The sequence below is a fragment of the Crotalus tigris genome, unplaced genomic scaffold (genome assembly GCF_016545835.1).
Source record: "Crotalus tigris isolate CLP2741 ecotype Arizona unplaced genomic scaffold, ASM1654583v1 scf7180000018549.3470463, whole genome shotgun sequence".
Taxonomy (NCBI): Eukaryota; Metazoa; Chordata; class Lepidosauria; order Squamata; family Viperidae; genus Crotalus; species Crotalus tigris.
In genome coordinates, this window is record NW_024097072.1 from 1389101 (window position 1) to 1410713 (window position 21613).

The 21613-nt window shown below is 41.9% G+C and overlaps 1 protein-coding gene across 5 annotated transcripts in view; it reads left to right on the forward strand.

Moving 5' to 3' along the window:
* Positions 1-660: 660 nt before the first annotated feature.
* LOC120312908 (tumor necrosis factor receptor superfamily member 10A-like) overlaps positions 661-21613 on the forward strand; it is a 48545-nt gene continuing 27592 nt past the window's right edge. For 2 of the 5 annotated variants that reach the window (XM_039354224.1, XM_039354225.1), the window contains exon 1: positions 11752-12071. In XM_039354224.1, the coding sequence (XP_039210158.1) occupies positions 12024-12071 (48 nt within the window). In that variant the 5' untranslated portion in view covers positions 11752-12023. Of the gene's footprint in view, positions 799-11750; positions 12072-20198; positions 20334-21613 lie in introns of those variants that run through there. The other 3 variants (XM_039354227.1, XM_039354228.1, XM_039354226.1) reach the window with 3 other exon arrangements.

Sequence of the window (21613 nt, forward strand, 5' to 3'; positions counted from 1 at the left end):
AGTTGTGGGTGTTCCATCACTGGAGGTTTTTTAAAAAGAGACAGAATAGCCGTTTGTCCGGAATGGTCTCCTACTTAAGTAGGGGGTTGGACTAGAAGATCTCCAAGGACCCTTTCAACTCTGTTATACTGTGACTTCATCTAAATCCTGTGAATTTTTTTAAGAAAAAAAGAAAGATTAACATTTGGACATGTTCCTTATGCTCCTATTGCAGGCTGTGGCAATGAAAAAATGCCACACAATATAGATCACTTATCTACAATTTAAAACACGGCAAACTGTCTTTGATCTAATTTCTTTGCCCCCTTTTTTATGAGAGGCTTCTAGGGAGCATTTTCCTTCCTTTCCCCCCATCCTACAGCTTGATAAAAAACGGGATTTCCAAGCCCTTTTGGTCACACCTAACCCTGGTTTATTCAGTTAAGAATCAGCCTTTCAGCCTTCGAAATCCCAGTTTGGGGCTGCAATTCCCTTTTACCTGCAAGACAGACAGCTGGTGCTCTGAGCGTGCATGCAATTCAAGCCCCAACATTTATCACCATTTCCCGGGAAAGAGTTCCCGCTTCAGTCTTAAAGCCCAAACCAAACAAAAGGAAAGAGAAAGTGGAATCCAAACTTTCTGCAACGGTCCCTACTGTGAAAGTGAAATGTGAAAGCAGAAACGTTTGAGAACAAACGGCCAGAGATGAGGGATTCTGATCTAGAAAAGGACACAAAAGCACCTAGGGGAGCAGATTCCCAACCTGGCCTTATGGAGAGTGTCTTTTCTATTGTTCTTGGCTTCTCAAGGTCACCGAGGTGAGTGAACTTTTTGGCTTCCTCTGAACTCGTGGGCAGCACAGGGATCCAAGGCAGGATTCTGTTTCCGAATTTTGTTTTCTTGCCAAATAACTTGATTAGGTGCTCTACTAAAAGCTGTAATGGGTAATAAAATTGAATTTTACACATCCATAGAATCTCTGGATGGAAGCTTTCATTGTTAAGACCTCTGCAATGCTGATCTTACCAGGGGGGTGGGTGTCTAATTTCAGACTTTCTGCAGTTAACAAGTGACCTCAAATATTATCCTGGTCAATTAAGATGATCCTCTATCCTTGATTCCTATGTTTTTATATGAGTGATTGATAATAATGAAGCCGTTTTAAACTTTTGCCCTGATCAAAGAGGGAAGGACTTGATTGCCTAAATAATCCTTTTTAATTGCTTTAGTCAAAAAAAGACAACCCTCTTGTGAACATTCTGAGTGAATTAATCAGATCTCGAATTAAACTTTTTTTTTTTTTTTAATGTTGGTTCCTGTGTCAGAGACTATCAGCTACATTCAAAGTGATATTTAGGGCTCTCCAGAATAAAGATTAGAAGCCACTGGGTTGCAGTTGGTTCTGAGACCCAAACATTGGAACACGAAAATCAGTTAAGAAAGTTGGATGGGGTGGGGGAGGCATGTGTCTTCCCTTTTATTACATGCTTCTAGATTCAGCTTATATCACACAATCACAGCCCTGAGTAACAGCCACAATCAGTTCAATTTCAAATAATCACTGAGGCATAACCCAGCGAATTTTAAAAAGCAGCAAAACTTTACTTGTTCCAATTGCTCTTTCCCACTCACTCATCCACCCACATCTTTCTCACCTAGGCTGGCAGGCACAGGAGACAGCCAAGTCTGAATCCAAAGCAGTCTCAAAGAGTGGGTGGGCTTCAGGACCCTCCCTTTTTTATTAAAAGTTTTACAAATTACAATATAAACCCACCCATCCCCTCTCCCCTCCCCCACTTCCCAGAGCTGATTACAGGGTAACAAATAAACAAACATACTCTAGCTGACATAAATCAACTAAACTATCAATCAAAACCATAATATCCTTTAACTCCTTCTCAAAACAAATATTAACAAATTAAGACGAAAATAATAATACTATTAATAATTATCTAAAATCTATTCAAAAGCAAGATAATACTTTTCAGTTTCATACTTCTTCTGAATATAACCAATCCATCTTCTCCAAACCATAATATATCTTTCTTGTGAATGATCCTTCAAATAGGCGGAGATTTTTGCCATTTCTGCTAAATTAGACACTTTAAATATCCATTCTTCCAAAGTAGGCAATAAGTTTTTTCTTCCAATATTGCTCCACCAATAATCTTGCAGCAGTTATGAAGTTCAACATCAAATTAGTTTCTTTAACATCCAAATTTACAATAATACCCAACAAAAATAATTGCGGAGTAAACTTTATCTTTTTCTTAAAAATCTTTTGAATATTCCACCAAATCTTAATCCAAAAAGCTTTAATATCCTTACAAGTCCACCAAATATGAAAATAAGTTGCATCTAAATTTCCACATCTCCAACATTTAGGCTGTAATTTCGGATACATGCGGGACACCTTTGGGGATCTAAATGCCAAGCTTCAGGACCCCTTTTATCTCCCAAGTTGCTTTGTTGATTCACAAGACTGGCAACCATGGATGGGATTTGGGGAGGGGGCCCTATGTATTCAGGCTGGGCTTTTGTTTGATTTTTACTTTGTTTTCTTAAGGACTTAGTTCTTTATCTGTCTCCTGAATAGGCAGGAGACAGGTTGGCTAACAACCCTACTTCATCTTCAGCCTAGTTTCACACTTTCCCTGGAGTTGGTCCACAAGTCTTAAAGTTGCCAAGTTTGAAGACCCCTGTTTTACCTAAATAATCAAAATGTACACACATTGCCTCCTTGGTGAAGGATCAGTAGCACCTCTGTCTTCCTCTTCTAAAAGACTCTGAGAGCTGTGTCTTTCCGTAACTCCTTTACTTGCACAACTTAAATGTCTGGATTTTCATAAAGGTAGTGCTCGGCTTACAGCAGTTCATTCAGTGGACCGTTCAAAGTTACAACGGCCCTGACAAAAGTTTTTGGGCACTTGGTCTCTAAAAGGTTCACCATCACTGACCTAGGACCATAACTGAGCCCAAAATGTATGTTGTTTAACAAGAAACTTGTTAAATGAGTTTTGTCGCATTTTGCGACTTTTCTTGCCACATTTGTTAAGTGAATCACTGCAGTTGTTAAATTAGTCACATGGTCGTTAAGTGAATCTGGCTTCCCCATTGACTTTGCTTGTCAGAAGGTGGCAAAAGAGGATCCCGGGACACTGCGACCGTCATAAATGTGAATCGGTTGTCATGCATCCAAATATAAATCACATGACCATGAGGATGCTACAATGGTCATTAAGTGTGAAAATGCTCATAAGTCACTTTTTCAGTGATGTTGTAACTTTGAACCATCACTAAATGAACTGTTATATGTCAAGGACTACCTGTAATATGTTCCTTTCTGCAGCTTAGCAGTTTGGGAAGGAGAAGAATCTTTAGTTTTGAATAAAGAGAGAACAGTTATCTAGTATAACACATTTTTTTACCATGTTCAAAGAATCTTATCCAGGCTGATTTATTGCAAGTTCGTTTTATTGCCCTTATGTACAGTACTTAGCAGGAAATACTTTCTAATATCTCAAACAATAGAAGTCTTATGATTTCTCCTACAATTTGTTGAATAAGCTGAGTCATTGCTGTTTGTCTAAAGTTTTTTTTTTCTATCTCCTTTGCGAAAACTTTTAACACTTCTTGTCAATAGGTGTAAAGCATTTCCAAGTCAAGAAAAATATTTCTTTTTTATTTTTAAATATGTTGTTGAAAGAAAAGTCTTCATCGTGGTTCAGTCCAAGCTGGGAATAAACATGGCGACTGCTTTAGGAAGAAGTTGCAGTATATTGAAGAGGAGAGCCAGACAGGAAGATGGCTCTGGCAGAAAAAAGGAGTGAACGCATGTAGGGAGTGGGTTGAAGAAAAGTCTTCATTGTGGTTCAGTCTAAGCTGGGAATAAACATGGCGACTGCTTTAGGAAGAAGGTTGCAGTATATTGAAGAAGAGATCCAGACAGAAAGATGGGTCCGGCAGAAAAGAGAAAAAACAAACAAATTGCTGAGCACATGTAGGGAGTGGGTTTTTATACCCTATTGTCTAGAGCAGTGGTTCTCAACCTGTAGGTCGGGACCCCATGGCAGTCCGCCATTTCCCCCCCCCCCCTTTTCCTTAGCTGTGCTACTCCCTTTTATTCTATTGGCTTTTGAAAGCCAATAGAATAGACTCTCTTGAATAGAGTCTAATTCTATGGGCTTTCAAAAGCAATAGGAATTGTCCAGGCTGTCTCTGCCCTGCTGAGCCTGCCAAAAGTCCCATTCTGCAAACGGTGCTGCACCAGTTGAGTAGTCCTCGACTTACGACCGGTTGAGTAGTCCTCGACTTACGACCGGTTGGGGGGTCGCGGCATTAAAAAGGTTGAGAACCACTGGTCTAGAGCCTTTTGTTTGGAATTGCTTCCTGTTCCTGTTTTGAGGCTTTGTATTTCCTGTGTCATGTATTTTGACCTGTGTCCCTTTGGCATCTCTAAGTTAATCCTATTATGTCCTGTCTTAGACTTTAGGTGGGGTATGTAGATTTTAGGTGTCTTCCTAAGCTCCAACTTTCCTTTTCTTTTTTTTTTTTTATAAAAAAATTTTATTTTCAATTTTGCAATACATTACATTCATAAAAATACTTCAGATAAAAACTAAAATAAATTGATACACACAACTTTCAATATTGCTCACCCATTTCCCCCCAAACCGCATCCACCCTCTAACCTACTTCCCTCTTCCCCTCTTCTTCCTCACTCTCCCCCTCTCCTCCTTCTCCTCAACCTTCCTACTTACTTCTCCCCTTCCTCCTATCTTCTCACTCCGGATGCAGTCCAGGGGAAATGCCCGAGCAATTCCTCTCTCCAAATTGAAACATCAATATTATATACAATAAAACTATTTCTATTATCTGAACCACTTAAACTTGAACCCATCCTCCCCCCACCCCCCTCCCCCCACCCCCCTCCCGACTTCCCAGAGCCAAGTACAGGGTTATACAAACATATTAAACATAATCTATTTAAGTTTACTAATTATACAATAACCCAAATCATACTAACCCTTAACTCTCTTCAAACTTTAACATCATAAGTTTATAAACAAATTCGTTACTCATAAAATAAGTGAAACTTTGTAGTTCCATACTTCTTCTGAACATATTCTATCCATCATACATTAAAATATCTCTCTTGTGAATGGTCCTTTAAATAAGCAGAAATTTTAGCCATTTCTGCTAAATTAGAAACCTTAAATACCCATTCTTTTAAAGAAGGCAGAGTACCCTTCTTTCCAACTTTCCTGAATGGTCTGCATCTGCATTTCTATAGAGCTGGTTTATGCTTCGGGGAGGCAGACTTGGGCCTATTAAGAAAAACTGGGCATGCTTTTCTGCCCTTTTAATATTTCCTTATTGGGGGGGGGGGATGACAATGGATTGGACAATGCCACATGAATTCCCACAGGTCTTTGGAGACGGGTGTGGGGGTGGGGGGTGGGGGGGGGAGGAAAGAAAAGAGTATCTCATATGCAGAAAAGAATGGCCAGTTTTTATTCTAATTAAACAATGATGCATATGACATACCTCTGTTTCCCCTCTGCCTAAGCTGCAGAAAGCTGTTAGGATTGTTATTCATCCCATCTGGAGAGCTACAGGTTCCCCAATCTTGACCTGAGATTTAACGGTATTACTATGCTACAATTACTCTGTGCTCACTCAAGTACTGAGTTCACACATTGGGCTAAAGAATAAACTGATTCAGTTCCTTTTGTTTAGAGAGATGATCTCAGCAATTGGGAGACTAACCACTAGATATTTACTCAGGAAATATTTTCAGTTCTCCCCAAAAGTAGTCAGTTGTCATAGCAACATCATTCTCTCCCAGTCCCACCCAGATTCCTGTAATATTCTAACTCTGCTGGCTGAATCAGAATGCCTTTGGTTCTGCTTGATTAATTTTAATAATTAATTTAATAAATATAGATATGTGTTTATGACTGGGAGCTTTCTTCTCACGTGTTTCTTCATTTTGCATTATTTTTATATTTAATAATAATAATAATAATAATAATAATAAAGTTGGAAGGGACCTTGGAGGTCATCTAGTCCAACCCCCTGCTCAGACAGGAACCCTACACCATTTCGGAAAAGTGGCTGTCCAGTCTCTTCTTAAAATCTGCCAGTGTTGGAGCATTTACAGCTTCTGAAGGCAGGTTGTTCCATTGGTTAATTGTTCTAACTGTCAGGAATTTTCTCCTTAGTTCTAAATTGCTTCTCTCCTTGATCAGTTTGGGAAGTTCCAACAAACAGAAGGCCAAGCAAAGTCTTTGGGAATGTCAGATCCATCTGATTCGGCCCCTTCAGCCCAAACTGGTGGGTATTTCCCAGCTGCTTGGTGACATTGTAAAGAGAAAGGGGCAGCAAATCCATTTTTATTGATTTTTAATGCCCCTTTATTATTGTTCTAAATAACTCAGACATACCTAATACTTTTTCCTCTTTCTATTTTCCCCACAACAACAATCCTGTGAGGTGGGTTGGGCTGAAAGAGAAGGACTGGCTCAAAGTCACCCAGATGGCTTTCATGCCTAAGGCAGGACTAGAATTTACAGTCTCCTGGTGATTGGCTCAAAATCACCCAGTTGGTTTTCATGCCTAAACTAGGACTAGAAATCACCATCTCCTGGCGATTGGCCCAAAGTCACCCAGCTGGCTTTCATGCCTAAGCTAGGACTAGAACTTATAGTCTCCTGGTGATTGGCTCAAATTCACCCAGCTAGCTTTCAGGCCTAAGACAAGACTCTTGGTGATTGGCCCAAAGTCATCCAGCGGGCATTCACGACTAAGGTGGGACTAGAAGTCCCAGTCTCCTAGTTTCCAGCATGGTGCCTCAACCACTATATCCAAACAGTCACCATGCCTATAATGACAGCCATAAATTAGGTCTTGATTTTCAGCAGGGATTCACAGCCAAGCAGGATAAGGATACTGGGAATATGGACGCTTACTTTTATGATGGTATTGTTTTGCGTTGACCGAAGTTTACTCACTCCCAGGCATATGTTCTGGGTTTAGAGTACTCACAATCAGCAAGCAACCACAACCCCATCTCCGGCCGCTCTTAGAGCTGATTGCTCATAGCATTTCGAGGGCATTCTTCCATTTCCTCTTTCGTAGGCAGCCCGAGCACACACACAGACACACACACACACACACACACAATAAAGAGGAAAAAGATTACTCAAAGCTACCCAACGGTTTTGCTCAAAATATAGGGAATGCCTCGACGTAGCACCACACCCGAGCCCAAAGTTTTTGTCGCTAAGTGAGACAGTTGTTAAGTCAGCTTTGCCCCACTTTATGACATTTCTCGCCGTATTGATTAAGTGAACCACTGCGGCTGTTAAATTAGTAACACGGTTGTTAAGTGAATCCGGCTTCCCCATTGACTTTGCTTGTCAGGGGGTCATAAAAGGGGACACCACCACCCCAGGACGCTGCAAGCATCATAAGTATGAGTCAGTCAATCAAAGCAAACATCAATAAATATGGGTCAGTCAATCAAAATTCAGTCAGTGTCTGAATTTTGATCAAGTGACCACGGGGATGTGATCATCGGGGTGGAAGATGGCCATAAGTTCCTTTTTTTAGGGCCGTCTTAACTTTGAACAGTCACTAAATGAACTGTTGTAAGACAAGGACTACGTGTACATCATTCTGAGAAGCGTGCGCATGCATGCCATATTTCTTTCCAGACTTCCAAATCCATTCAATGTGACTCTTATTTCCCCGTGAAGTATTTTAAATCAGGGGTGGACAACCTTGGTTCTTTCATGTCTCATAGACTTCAACTCCCAGAATTCCTGAGCCAACATGAGGGAAACTTTGGCCCCTTCATGACTCGTGGACTTCAATTCCTAGAATTCCTGAGCCAGCATGGCTCAGCTTGGAAACCTCTCCCTTTTCCCTCAGCATGGCTGGCTCAGGAATTCTGGGAGTTGAAGTCCACGAGTCATAAAAGAGACAAGGTGGTCTACCCCTGATTTAAAGAGTGGTAGATGAGCTGGTTTTTTTTTTTTAGCAAGTCTTTTAAAATAAACGGCTCATGACTGTTTTAGTGAACGGTATTTATTTACTGCTTTATTTTATGACACTTATTTCTAACCCCTTTGGGACTAGGGTGTAACAATGTTGTGGGATGAATTATCTTAAGGAAATGCAAGATCCTGTGCACAAGCCAATGTGACGATGAGTTTTTCCAGGGCTGTAATTCATAAAAACATTGACTAAAGTAAGAGGAAAATCAGGAGAGCTTCGTCTGGTAGTTTTCTGATTTGAGTTTTTCTGCTTCTGCTTTTGGTTTTAATAAACAATACAATACAATACAATATATTACAATACAATACATACATATTTTAATATGATATAATAAGTGAGGCTAGAAATCAATCCTGACTGTCCTTTGGAAGGACAGATCCTGAAGCTGAAGCTCAAATACTTTGGCTACCAAATGAGAAGGCCCTGGGAAAGATTGAAGGCAAAAGGAGAAGGGGACAGCAGAGATAGTTAGATAGTGTCATTGACGCAACAGACATGAGTTTGGACAAAGTCAGGGAGATCGTGGAGGACAGGGGGGCCTGGCGTGCTGTAGTCCATGGGGTCACAAACAGTCAGACAACAACAACAAAGAACATAGTCTGCTGGTGCAATGAGTTATATGGACATAGGCACTCAGCCCATGACTTGGCCTTCCATCCTTCCGAGGTTGGTAAAATTAGGGGCATTATGCTGACTCTGTAAACTGCTTAGAGGGGGCTGTAAAGCACTGTGAAGTGGTATATAACTCTAGGTGCTATTCCTATGTTGTATGTCAAAACCATTGCATATGGGTCATAGAGTTTGCACCTGAAGAACTACATTATTTAAAAAAAAAATCCAGAGGTGAGCGTAGAATTAAAGAGGATCTGGATAACATTTTGTGTGATCAGAACTGCTCGATTTTGACAGTAATACTGATGGAGCAGCAGAAATATTGACTGCATTTGTACAACACAGACAATTGCAAACTTGCCCACTGCACATGAACATGCTGATATGAAGTCAGCCTGTGCGATTAATTGGTGATTAGAGTGTCTTAACAAACTGGGTTGCCTGGGTTGCACTAAGTTAATAAACCACAGCCTGGGTTCCTGCAGTATGTGATACTAAAATATGGCTAGATTGTTGGGCAAACCCAATCAGTTAATTGTTTCATGGATTGGTATTATGTGAATCCTATCAATAGAGTTAAATCGGTAAACAATGCTTATGTAAATCATGGGTCAGCATGCTGTGCTAAAATTGCTATGTGGGCAAGGTTGATAGGAGTTAACTAGATTTATCTTGGCTAGATTTAATACCCTTCCAACAGCTGTTACTGAAGGGAGATACCTACAGATAACCATGTGGTGAAGAAAACAATGGAACATATTTGTTTGGTTCCCTCTATGCAGGTGCTCAGTGGGAAGTATCTTCATTCTTCAGTAAACATGCTTTCCACTCTGACTCTCTCTTAAATTGTTACTATCTGACCACAGTATTTGACTGTGGTCAACAAAATAAAATCAGATTTTTATTTTGTTCACCACAGCCAAGTACGGCTCTATAGCTCGCAGAGTAAATCAGAGCATCTCTTACAACATTTTTTAAATAGTACAGAATTGTTATGCATTTCTCTATCTTAACTGTGATTTTTGTTTGGTTTCATGGTCTGCGGCTGGATTAAAAAATGGATTGCTTTATTGACATGTTGCGGTAATCACTACACATATTGTTCCAGCTTGGCACTGCACATGTCAGCCAAGATACTGTGGCATGAACAGTAGCCCAACTATCACAAATTTGTGATTTTTTTTAAAAAAAGAAAATATGGTGTGGCATGAACAGTAGCCCAACTATCACAAATTTGTGATTTTTTAAAAAAAAAGAAAATATGGAACTTTTCGGAATATGAGACAGAAGATATTATGAGGGGAAAAGAGGGAATTAGTTGTTGTAATATTTTGAGATTTGCACTTATGTTATTCAAACTGTGCCCAGCCGCCACACTACTTTTCAAATACGTAAATGTAATATTGGAAAATTAATAAAAAAAAATTGGGGAAAAAAGAAAATACGGAACCTTTGATCAGGTTTGGTTTCATTTAAAGATTGAGTGAGAAAGAAAAAGTTGGCAATGAGTTTCATATTGAAGACTCATACTGAAGACTCAAACTTTGCCTGGGTAGAAAGTAGAAGCGGATTTAATTGAATGAAGCTCTAATGGATAAAATACAAGTCCTGGGTTGCTGGCACAATAGGGCAACTAAGGATCAATTCCCTCTGAGAATGCAAAAGCCAGTAGTTACTCAGATCGGTGTTCAATACATCTCGCACCTTTTTTGCGAGCCAAGCAAAAAAAAAAAATTATATTCTTCTTGTGCCATATCCCTTATCGGACGTTGGCGATCATGTTGGCGATCCTGTTTTTATCAGAAGCCGCACGAAAAAGTGCTGCTGAGTTTTGTCCAAACCAGTCCTTTAGATTTTTAAGCCACAATGTTTTTTCTCCTGCCTGGACCTCGTTTGCCTTCAATCTTTCCCTGGAGGATTAAATGGAATATGCCGCATTTTTCTGGGTATCACATCACATGTCCGAAATATTCTAGCTTTCATTTTTTAATTGTTTTGATGATTTCCCTTGGCTTTCCCAGGTGGCTGATCACCTCCTCATTTCTCATCTTGTCAACCCAGCTTGTACATAACAGCCACCTGTCAATCCACATTTCAAATGCTTCTAGTCTCTTCAGGTGGCCTTCTGTCAGAGATCAACGCTCTACTCCATAGAGCAAGATAGAAAAAATATAACAAATTGTCCCTTCTAGGACTTATATTTTCAGACTGCTGGGGAGAAGCCATTTTTTTTTCCTTCTTATTCTAGAAAGTCTTGGAAGAATTGAAAAATCTCCCTATAATCAACAGTCAATATGCTCTAACAAAGGAGAATATTTGTAGCTCAGGGTTCACACGAGGGGTCCTTGGTGCTCTCTGAGCTTGGTTGTTTTCTTGCAGATGTTTCATTGGCCAAACTAGGTAACATTATCAGTGCTACAGCAAATCCCATTCCTTACGAGCACTGATGATGTTACCTAGTTTGGGTAATGAAGCAAATCGATCTTCCTATCTTACCCAGAACGTTTCTCTCTCTCGCTTCCCCCGCAACTTATTTTGCTAACGCGGATTGACTGAATGTCCATTAGAGAGAAGTCTGGGAAACGCGCTCCGCTCACCCCTCTTAACGTTTAGGACCCAACATTTCACAAGACGGGCTTATCTGAGTAAACCACGATCCAGGCTTACCAAAAGATAGCTTGTGGCGAGGCGGAGGGGGGGTGAGAAAGGGGGAGGGGGGGAAAGCGGCCGACTGTTAAGCGCCTCTACCTGAGTTAGCAGGCTCGGAGGGCCTCAAAGTCAACAGCCACGCGTTAACCTGGTTTGTCGCCCCTCCCGTTCAATTCCGGAAGCGATGGCCCTCGAGCTAACTTGCATTATCCTTCCAGGAGGCAGCCAAAAGGGCTTTGAGGCTTCAGCTGCAGGACAGATGTGGAAAGTCCCCGAAGGAGGTTGGAAAAAAAAAAATTCCTCCTCTGCAGAAGCAAGGATGATAAAGGGGGGGGGGGGGAGGCGGCCGCGCAACTTGGGCTCTACAACTAAAACATGCCAGCAGGAGGAGGAGGAGCCATGTGCCTTAACCCCGCCTCCTCGCAGCCGCCGGTTTAAAAGCAACGCCGCTAACTTAGAAAGTTATTCGCCGTGTCTTCTGCAGCTGCGCGAGTCCGGACGAAACTTTCTCCGCTCTCGCTTTTCTCACCGCCTTGCGCGCCCCGGCAGCCTCGGACCGCGCTCCTCGGCCGCTCAGCCGGCCTTTCCCACTTTCGCCTTCCGAGAGGGGGGTTTCTCCAGCCCGGGAGCACAGAGACACCGACCCCGACCTTCCCCCGGGTCGCCGCGGCTTCCCGGCTCCCTTCGCATCATCATCATCATCATCACCACCACCACCACCATGCGAGCCCCCGGCCTCCTGACGCTTTGCAGCCTGGCTTACCTGCTGGTGAGTGCCAGGCGGAATTCCTCCGGGCGCCGCTCCTTGGCTCCCGACGCGCGCGGGGCTTCGGACTAGCCTACCTGTGGTTATTCCTCCCCCCCCCGACACACACACACACAGAGAGACACACACACTAGCGGAAAAGTTCTGTTTCCTTTTCTGCAATCGGCGACTCTCCCCGGCGCTTGGAACGGCGGGGCTGCAGGCGAGTTGGAAGCGCGCGCCCAGATCCACTTCCTTTCCCTTTCCTCTCCTTCCCTTTCCCCTTCCCTTTCCCCTTTCCTTTCCTCCTCCTCCCCTTCCCCTTTCCTTTCCCCTTCCCTCTTTCCTCTCCTTCTCCTCCCCTTTCCCTTTCCCCTTCCCTTTCTTCCTCCTCCCCTTTCCCCTTCCCCTCCTCTTTCCCCTTCTCTTCCCCTTTCCTTTCCTCTCCTCTCCTCCTCCTCCCCTTTCCCTTTCCCCTTCCCCTCCCCAGGACGAGCCCCTCGTCCCGCAAAGCGAAGTTTGGCGATGCCGGGAGAAGGAGGCGACGCGGCGGCCCCCGCCCTTAGGAAAACGGGAGGGTGGGGGAGGGGCGCTCCTGAAACTTGCCCGGGAACGTCTCCGCCCTTGACGGTTGTGTGTGTGTGTGTGTGTGTGTGTGTGTGTGTGTGTGTGTGTGTAGGGAGAGATGGTGGTCGGGGCGGATCACCCTGCAGGGAAGACCCCTGGCTTCGCCGTGGAACATGTCCGGGCAAGGATCTCCCTCCATAAGCGCGGCGGCTTTTGCTGGGCATACAGGTGAACTGGCAAGGCTGGCCTGTCGGAAGTTTCCGTGTACCGTATTCGCACAGTAACCGAGCTGTTCCCGTCGCGGGTTGGTTCGGGAGGGCACGAGTGAAAACGGGACTGCGACCCGCAAGTTAGACAAGTTGGTGTGAGGCTTGTAACGCGTGGGGGGTTTGAAAGGGGGGGCCCCGAGGAGATGTACAACCTGGGCTGGACTCTAAAGCAAAAAAGGACGGAACTTTTTCCCCAATTCGTTTCCCAACCTGTCCTTAGCGAACGGCATTCCCAAGTGACTCGTAAAGCAAAAGCGACCTTCCTAGGAATTTTTCGCACTCCCAGGATGTCCCAAAGATGCTTTTCTTCCTATTATTATTTTTTTTTAAAGCAACTGGGCTTGTTTTTTTTTTTTCCTTTGAAAAGATCTTCAGACCGGAAGAAGCTTCTTGGAGCAGAAGCGAAAAGTTTTCAAAAACAAAACAAAACAAAAAATGGAAAAAGAAAAAAGTCCAGTTGTTTTTTTGAAAGAAAAAAAAAAGCACCATGACTTGGATGATTGAGCATCTCCATAGACCTATTCCTTTGATGTTTCTGGAGAAAGAAACCACACCACGTGGATGAGATTCAGCCCACCCAGAGGTCGAAGAGGCAGAGGAAAGGATTTTTCCAGGAAAGTGGGGGGGTGACATTTCCTTGCGTTCTATCCTGGCCTGCTGCAACAAGCTCCGAGGAACCTGTCGGTGTGGTGGTGTTAACTGTTGTTATTAAGTTTAACTCAAGCCTGCCTCAAGAGTGCAATTTGGTCCTGCATAAAAATGCCCAAGGCTGGCATTTTTCCTTATTTGCAAACATCCACCAAGTGAAGGGAGGGAGATGTACGACTTTTTTTTTTTCTGGACATTCAAATCCAGAAGAAAATTTGCTCCCCCTCTTTCCTCCCTCCCCTTCTGTCTGGAGAGACCCTTGTGAACTGATTAGCATTGCTGGGCTAAATTAGAATCCATGTGAACAACCCCTCCTCACATTGTACTGGCTAACAGTGCGAACGTGGGGACTGACAGGATATTTGCTATCTCCGGAATCTTGGAAACTCCTAGATGGAAAGCCCCGGATTCTGGATCTTCCCTTGAAGCCTTTTTTCATCCTAGACCTGGCTGCTGGGACCTTCCCTTCCGCTTCTTTATGATGCAATCATTAGCAACACACTGCATTTCCCGGGTACATTTCTAGCTGATAGCTGACATTAACAATACACTATTTTAACTTAACTTAAAGCTGCAATCCTGCATATACTTACCCATGAATAGGCCTCCATCTCTGAACTGCACCCCAAATAATTGGATTTCAATCTTTGTTTGCAATGAAGCCCCGTTAGAATCGGTGCTTATGAGTGAATTGATATAAAAAGCATAAACTGCCACTTATAATTTTCTCCATGGAACTTTCCCCTGCATTTCCCCCCCTCTTTTTTCTTGCCTCATCTTTGATGTGTTTAATTCCTAAATCAACTCAAGGCCCCTTTCACCTGTCTGATGCAGGGAATGACGGCTTAGAAAAGTTTGTGCCTTATATTAACGCGTGTTCATCTTAAAAGGTGCTACTAAAATCAGAACTTCTTAAAATGTTGGATGCCTGCAGAGTGATCAGTTTGCACTTGGACACGGTTGCTTTCCAGATCATTACAATGTTTATCAATGATTTCTAGTAATCTGGAGTTGCTAGGGAAAATTTCAGTACTGATCAGGAGCTGTCTAAACTTATATACTGATAATTTTTAGGGACAAGATCAGTGGGTCACTTTTACATTGAAACTTCATTGAAAAGAAATGTGGATCTGCTTAACATTAAAAGTTGTCTCGTGGTGAGATGAGAGGCAAACAAATTTTTATCAATAAATAATATCTTTCTGGTTGACAGCAAATGGAAATCTTAGAAGTAGTTGCTTTGCTTCAGTCGCCAGCAGTGCATTCAGTTCGGTTTTGTTGATTAAATAGGTTTGTTATAAAAACGGCTAATCTATATATTATATAAAAGTATAAAATTGAAGTTTTGTGTTATTACTTCATTCTACTGCATCAAAAGGAGTCAATGCTTTTTTCTTTTCCCCTTTCCCTTACATTTTTTCTTCCCTTTTTCCTCCCTTATTTTCCCCTTATTTTCATTTTTCTTTCTACTTCTGTATTTTATTTTTTGACAAACTAATAAAATATTGGAATGCAAGAAAGCAAAGCATTCAGTAAGCTAAGCAGTGATTGAACTGGCACTGAATCAAATTATTGATAGTGGATTGCAGATTGTTACTTACATGCCAGCTTTTTGAAGGAATAATTTCTGAATAATTTAGAACTTGGATTTTATCCTTTATTTGGTTTTGACTCACTAGGTTCATGTAATAAAGCACAATTAAATAAATCCTGGCTTAATGAAATAACTGAAATATCCAGGGAAAGCCTAGAAATATATACTGTACTGTTGTTTTAATAATAATAATAATAATAATAATAATAATAATAATAATAATAATAATGAAGTTGGAAGGGACCTTGGAGGTCATCTAGTCCAACCCCCTGCCCAAGTAGGAAATCCTAACCAAGAATGACTCACCTGTGTTTTCTAGAATTAATCCAGTTATCTAGCGTTGAATGTGTGGGTAAAGCTTCTCAGCTTAAACCGACATATTTAAGGATGGTGTCTCTGTGTTCACTTAAATCAAATTCTGATCCCACATCTGGATTCACAAAGCATGCTCAGACTCAAATATAGTTGCTTAAATTGTGTGTGCCTTGTGAATTCAGTCATACTCACACTTGTTGAGGAGGCTGTAGACAGTTTTGGGCTTGGGGAAACTGCACTTCTCTACCTTACAGAATTTGTAACATACAAATGAAATAGAAAAATTGTTTATATTGGTTTTATCTACACTACTATTGGGGGCAGAATGTGGGTGCAAATCTAATAGCGCAATTTCTAAACATTATTGTGTTGGTTCAAAGCGACTGCAGGGAAGTCACTTTGAATCGGAATGGCCCAAGGCAGTCTAAAATAATGCCGCTGACCGATTCCTTTTAAGGGGATCCACTACAAGAGCCAGCCTTGATTTTCTGCAGCCAAACTTTCTGTTAAAATTTAACAAGGTAGAACTAGCATGATTTGACATGGTTGTTTTGCACAGTAAGGTGCTCTCCAGAGGGCCAGTACGATTCCATCACATGCACAACAGCAGAGAGCTTTGAATGGTTAGGGTCATGATCTTGCTAGATAATTAGTGCTTTAATTTGTTTGATCATCTGAATCACCAAGGACTGGGAGTGGTCAGTAACGATTGTAAGAAAATATATATTTTTTTCCCCCACGTGCTTATCTAGCAAACACAAAGTCTCCCTTGAGTTTAAAATTTGCAAGTGTTTGCTAATGCCTTTTCAGATTAACACAATTTGTTAAAAGGTGCAAGGTTTTGTGAACAGTGGCTTATTTCATTAGATGCATGGGTGATTTACAGTCACTGATGTAAGATCTAAATAATAATAAGATAAGCAGGGAATAAGGGAAGGTTAAACACATGCAATTTACAAGATACTTCATCAATGGTTCCTAGTGACTAAACAACCATATATATATTGTTTTCTCAGAAACAATTGACAAGTAATTCACTGTTTTGCTCCAGGAGATATTATTCAGCTTCCAAATTTAGTCCATAGATCTGTAAACTCTCCAGCACTGGGAGTTAAACTCCACACACCTTAAAGTTGCCAAGATTATGGAGGCTAGTTTCTGAGCCTATATTGTTGAACATTCCATATTTGTTTTTGTTTTTTTATAATTTTTTAATTTTTTTTATTTTTAACCAACAAAATAAAACAAAACAAAGCAAAACATAACACACACACACACACACACAATATATATTCTCCTCTCCCTTTTTTTTTACAGCAATTACATAACGGTAATCTATTATTTAATTTCCCCCCTTATTCTTCTTTAGAATATTTGTCCTTATTGCCCCGTTATTTCTTATTTACATTTTTCTTCCTTCATGTTCTACTTCTTACTAAGAATAATTTATATTATTATTATTATACATTATTATATACATATTTTCACTTTTGACCTTTCCATATTTATTCTCCTCTATTATTTCTAGTCTCCAACCAGACATACCACTTGTTCCATGTTATATAATACTCTGTGTTTTCCTTTTCTTTTATCTCTTTTGTTAATTTGTCCGTCTCAGCACAGTCCAGGATTTTTCTTATCACTTCTTCCTCTGACGGTATATTCTCATTTTTCCAGCACTGTGCATATGCTATTCTTGCCACCATTATTATATGTAAAATGAAGTACCATATTTCTTTACTATATTTTCTGTTTAAAATACCCAACAAAAAGATCTCTGGTTTCCAGTCTACGGGTTGGTCTATTATTTCTTCGATCCATTTTTTTATTGTAGACCAGTATTTTTTTTGCAACTGGGCATGTCCGTATTTGTAAATGACTTGGCTAAAGGGTTAAAAAGTAGGCAGACAACACAAAGATGTGATATAGTAAGCAGCTGAGAGAATAGGATCAAGATAGAGGAGAAATTTGAGAAGTTGAAACAAAAGGCAGAAACCAGCAAGGTGAATTTCCACACTAAAACTGGGGGGCATACTAGATAGAAATATAAGGCAAAGGGATCTGGGTGCCTTTGTGGATCACTAACTGAACATAAGCCAACAATGCGATGCAACTGCAGAAATAAAAATGCATTTCTAGACTGCATCAAGAAAAGGATAGCACCAAGATCAATAGAAATCGTCATTTTTCTCTGGTCAGATTATCCATAGGATGTTGTTTCCAGCTCTAGCCATTGTAGGAAGGTCATTAATAAATCTGAATGTGTCAGAGGAGAACAATCAAAGAGATAAGCAACTTGGAAAGAAACACGTGGAGGTGTGGGCTTTGTTGAGCCTGGAGAAGTGATGAGAGGACCTCAGCTTTCTTCAAGTACCCATAGTCCATAACTTATTTCATTTAGTGACCGTTTTGAACTTATAAGAGTACCGAAAAAAGTGACTTATGAACATTTTTTACACTTGTGACCAGTTCGCGCTGACCATTTTGCAATTGTAAGTTGAGGACTACCTGTACAACAGTGTATTTAAATGGCAAGAGAGTAAAGGCCATTCCCAAAGACCAAAGAGTTAAAAAGTAATAGCCTGTCCTGTATAAATGTGGGGAATTCCTTGTTGCGGAGCTAATCCTTGGCAGAGCTTCCTAATCCTTCAGTATATGTTGAAAAAGGGACAATTTATTTATTTTTTACTTCTGACCTGTTCACAACGAAACGCTTCCTGCTTGCTTGAATCTTTTCCAGAACGGCTCAGCTTGTTTTTATTTGTCAGAGGGTGAGTGCCTGCTTTCTTGTGTTGTGTATCTGTGTGTGATGTACACACCTACTCGGGTTGTGAAATAAGTCTGGGGCAAGATTGGGATATGGATATGTTTGTTTTCTCACTTTCACTGTGACAAGAGTATTTTCCTTTTCCTGGTGTTTTTTCCTGTGCTGCACTCTGCGGCTGTTTGATTTCTTAGCCTATTTAAAGAAAAGGCCATCATCCTTCAACAGCTCTCAAGTGTTCTTATTTGTCTTGGTTTTTATTTTATTTTCTGCTGCTTTCATTAAATGACCGTTTTCTTAATCCTTATCTCCTTGTCCCACACAGCTGTACAGAACTGTGTAGGCATTAACTGAAAAAGATCCACTGCCTTAGAGAAGGTGTCTCTCAAGATGGTGCTCTCCTTGTGTTGGTATTACAACTCCCATAATTCCTAGACAGCATGGCTAACATCAGTATTACTATAGCTGGTAATATCCAACGTATGAGTATTGCCAAAGGTCTATGGCAGAGATAGGCAACCTTGGCTCTTTTATGACTCGTGGACTTCAGCTCCCAGAATTCCTGAGCCAGCATGGCTCAGCTTGGAAACCTCTCCCTTTCCTCTCAGCATGGCTGCCTCAGGAATTCTGGGAGTTGAAGTCCACGAGTCATACAAGAGCCAAGGTTGCCTACCCCTGGTCTATGGAGATTCTCAATCATCCAGGTCATGCTCGCCCCATAGGTGCTTTTTTTCCAAAAAAGCAACGGAACTTTCTGGGTTTTTTTCCCCTTTGGAAATGTTCTGAACTGCAGAAGCTTCTTGGATGAGAAGCAAAAGGTTTTCAAAAGAAAAAAAAAAAAAACCTAAAAAAGTCCAGTTGCCTTTTGGGACAATTTATCTTTCCAGATTCCAGTTCCTTAAATGCTCAACTTAAAAAAAAAAAAATTAAATGATTTTGTGATAAATTGTAAAGGTGTAAAAAATATTGTTCCATTCAGCTGCATAAATAAACAACGTTTATTTAACAAACAAGCATTGTTCTACCGTGTTATCATGGCCTACCACATAATCGGCCTTTTAAAAATATTCAACCGGATGGTTTTCTACAATTGGTAAAGTGGACTCCAATCTAGAAATCCTAAGGTTTTGAGGAGTTGAGTTACTCTTTAAGATCTAATGAGATTCTTGGAATGAATTCACATGACATACAGGTTGCAGCAGTTCGTTTAGTGACCATGCAGAGTTACAACGGCACTGAAAAAAAAAGTGGCTTATGGCCATTTTTTTCACAGTTGCACCCTTTGGGGCATTTCCCTGATCACGTGATCAAAATTCAGGTGCTGAATTCATATCTATGACCTTTGCTGTGTCCCAAGGTCACGTGGTCAATCTTTTATGACCTTTTGACAAACAAAGTCAATGTGGAAGCCAGGTTCACTTAACAACTGGATTACTAACTTGACCAGCAGTGATTCACTTAACAACTGTAGCAATAAAGATCGTAAAAATGGGGCAAAACTCACTTAGTGGCAGAAATGTTGGGCTCAAGTCAAGGACTTCTTATACCAGTGATGGCGAACCTTTTAGAGACTGAGTGCCCAAACTGCAACCCCAAACCCACTTATTTATTGCAAAGTGCCAGGGGCGCATCAGCATTATGGTGCCCTTCGGGGGGGGTGGTGGTAGGGAGGCGCCTCTGAATGCTGCCTCTGGCATGCAAAAACCAGGGGCTCAAAAATGGGCCACCGTGCTGCAAGGCACCAAAATGGCTGCCACCGCACCGCAGGGTACAGATACAAGGCGCTGTACCACGCAAGAACGGGGCAGGGCTAGTATCACGCAGGCACTAGCCCTGCCCCACTTGCAGCACATGCATGCTCGCAGCCCTGTGTGCGCACGCACGCAGGTAAAATGCTTCCCCCTCCCTTTTCTTCCGGTCCACCAATCGGCAATGGTTGGTGACCTCTGCTCTACCATCACTACTTGAGCTTGCAAGTCAGCCGCTTCACCTCCTTTGTGCTGGGCGGGGCTCCTGCTGCTGGCGGCGGTGGCGGCGCGCATGCCAACAGAGAGGGCTCTGAGTGCCGCCTCTGGCACGTGTGCCATAGGTTCGCCACCACTGTCGTATACTACATCTCATAAAATCAGGTTTGTTGACTAAGCCACCATTGGCTGGGTTCAGACAGCATGCTGAATGATCCTGTAGCTTCCCTGGGCAAGGGGAATCCTCATGCCGTATTCGTAAAAGTACAGCAAAGCAGGCTTATTTAACCATTACGATTCACTCTGAAGCAATTTCAACCACCCAAAAGTCATGTTTTCTCCTGAAGAGTTAGCAACAACTTTAATGTGTTTATCTTTTGAGGCAAACCTTGGCTGGGCTTTTATCTTTCTTTGCCTTTCTGTGCGAGGGTGGTGGTGGTGGGGAAGAGGGACTGACTTCTGCAGAACAACCAAATGGTCCTGAAAGGCAGTGATAAAGAGAGGGTGATGTCATCCTTTTTTTTTTTTTCCTGCAAGGAGCCCAGGGGGGAAAACGGGATTGCATCAGTGAGGTTGTGCAATTGAGCTACTTTTCAGTTCTTAACATTTGCTCCAAGACAGGAGTGTCCAACCTCGACAGCTTTAAGACTTGTGGACTTCAGCTCCCAGAATTGCCCAGCCGGGAGAACCACGTTGCCTTGCTGTTAGAAGTAGAGGGAGGTGGGGAGGTGGAATAACATTGTTATATTTTCTCTCCTACTCCAAGACACTTATTTTTGCTGAGCACAAGGCTTGTGGCTTTTGAGGTGTCCTTAAGCTTAGGTTATCTCCTAACACAGGCAATTGATTCAAGGCCTCTCCGTGTTCTGTCATTTATTAAGTTGGGAACCCACGCAGCACCTGCACAGAGAAACTCTGGCTGGTGTAGGAGATCAACCCTGACTGCTCTTTAGAAGGCCAAATCCTGAAGTTGAAACTCAAGTACTTTGGCCCCCTAATGAGAAGGACTCACTGGAGAAGAGCCTGACGCTGGGAAAGATTGAGGGCAAGAGAAGAAGGGGACGACAGAGAAGGAGGTGGCTGGATGGAGTCACTGATGCAGCAGGCGTGAGCTTCAATGGGCTCTAGAAGATGGTAAAGGACAGGAAGGCCTGGAGGAACGTTGTCCATATGGGGTCGCAAGGGGTTGCAACTAACAACAACAAATAATTTAAATAACTAATAATTAAACTTTCTGGTTGCAGCGTGGATGTGTGACTTGGGGAAGCCTATAGTGCTTTGTCTAGGTGGCTTTCCCTCTTGAGAAAGTCCCAACATTGCAACTGGACTTTCTTGGTTTTTTTTGAAGATATTTCGCTTCTTTAGCACTGACTGGATGGTGGGGAGTGGAAGGTTTTATACTCCTTGCAGACATTCCCCATCATCCAGTCAGAGCTGAAGAAGCC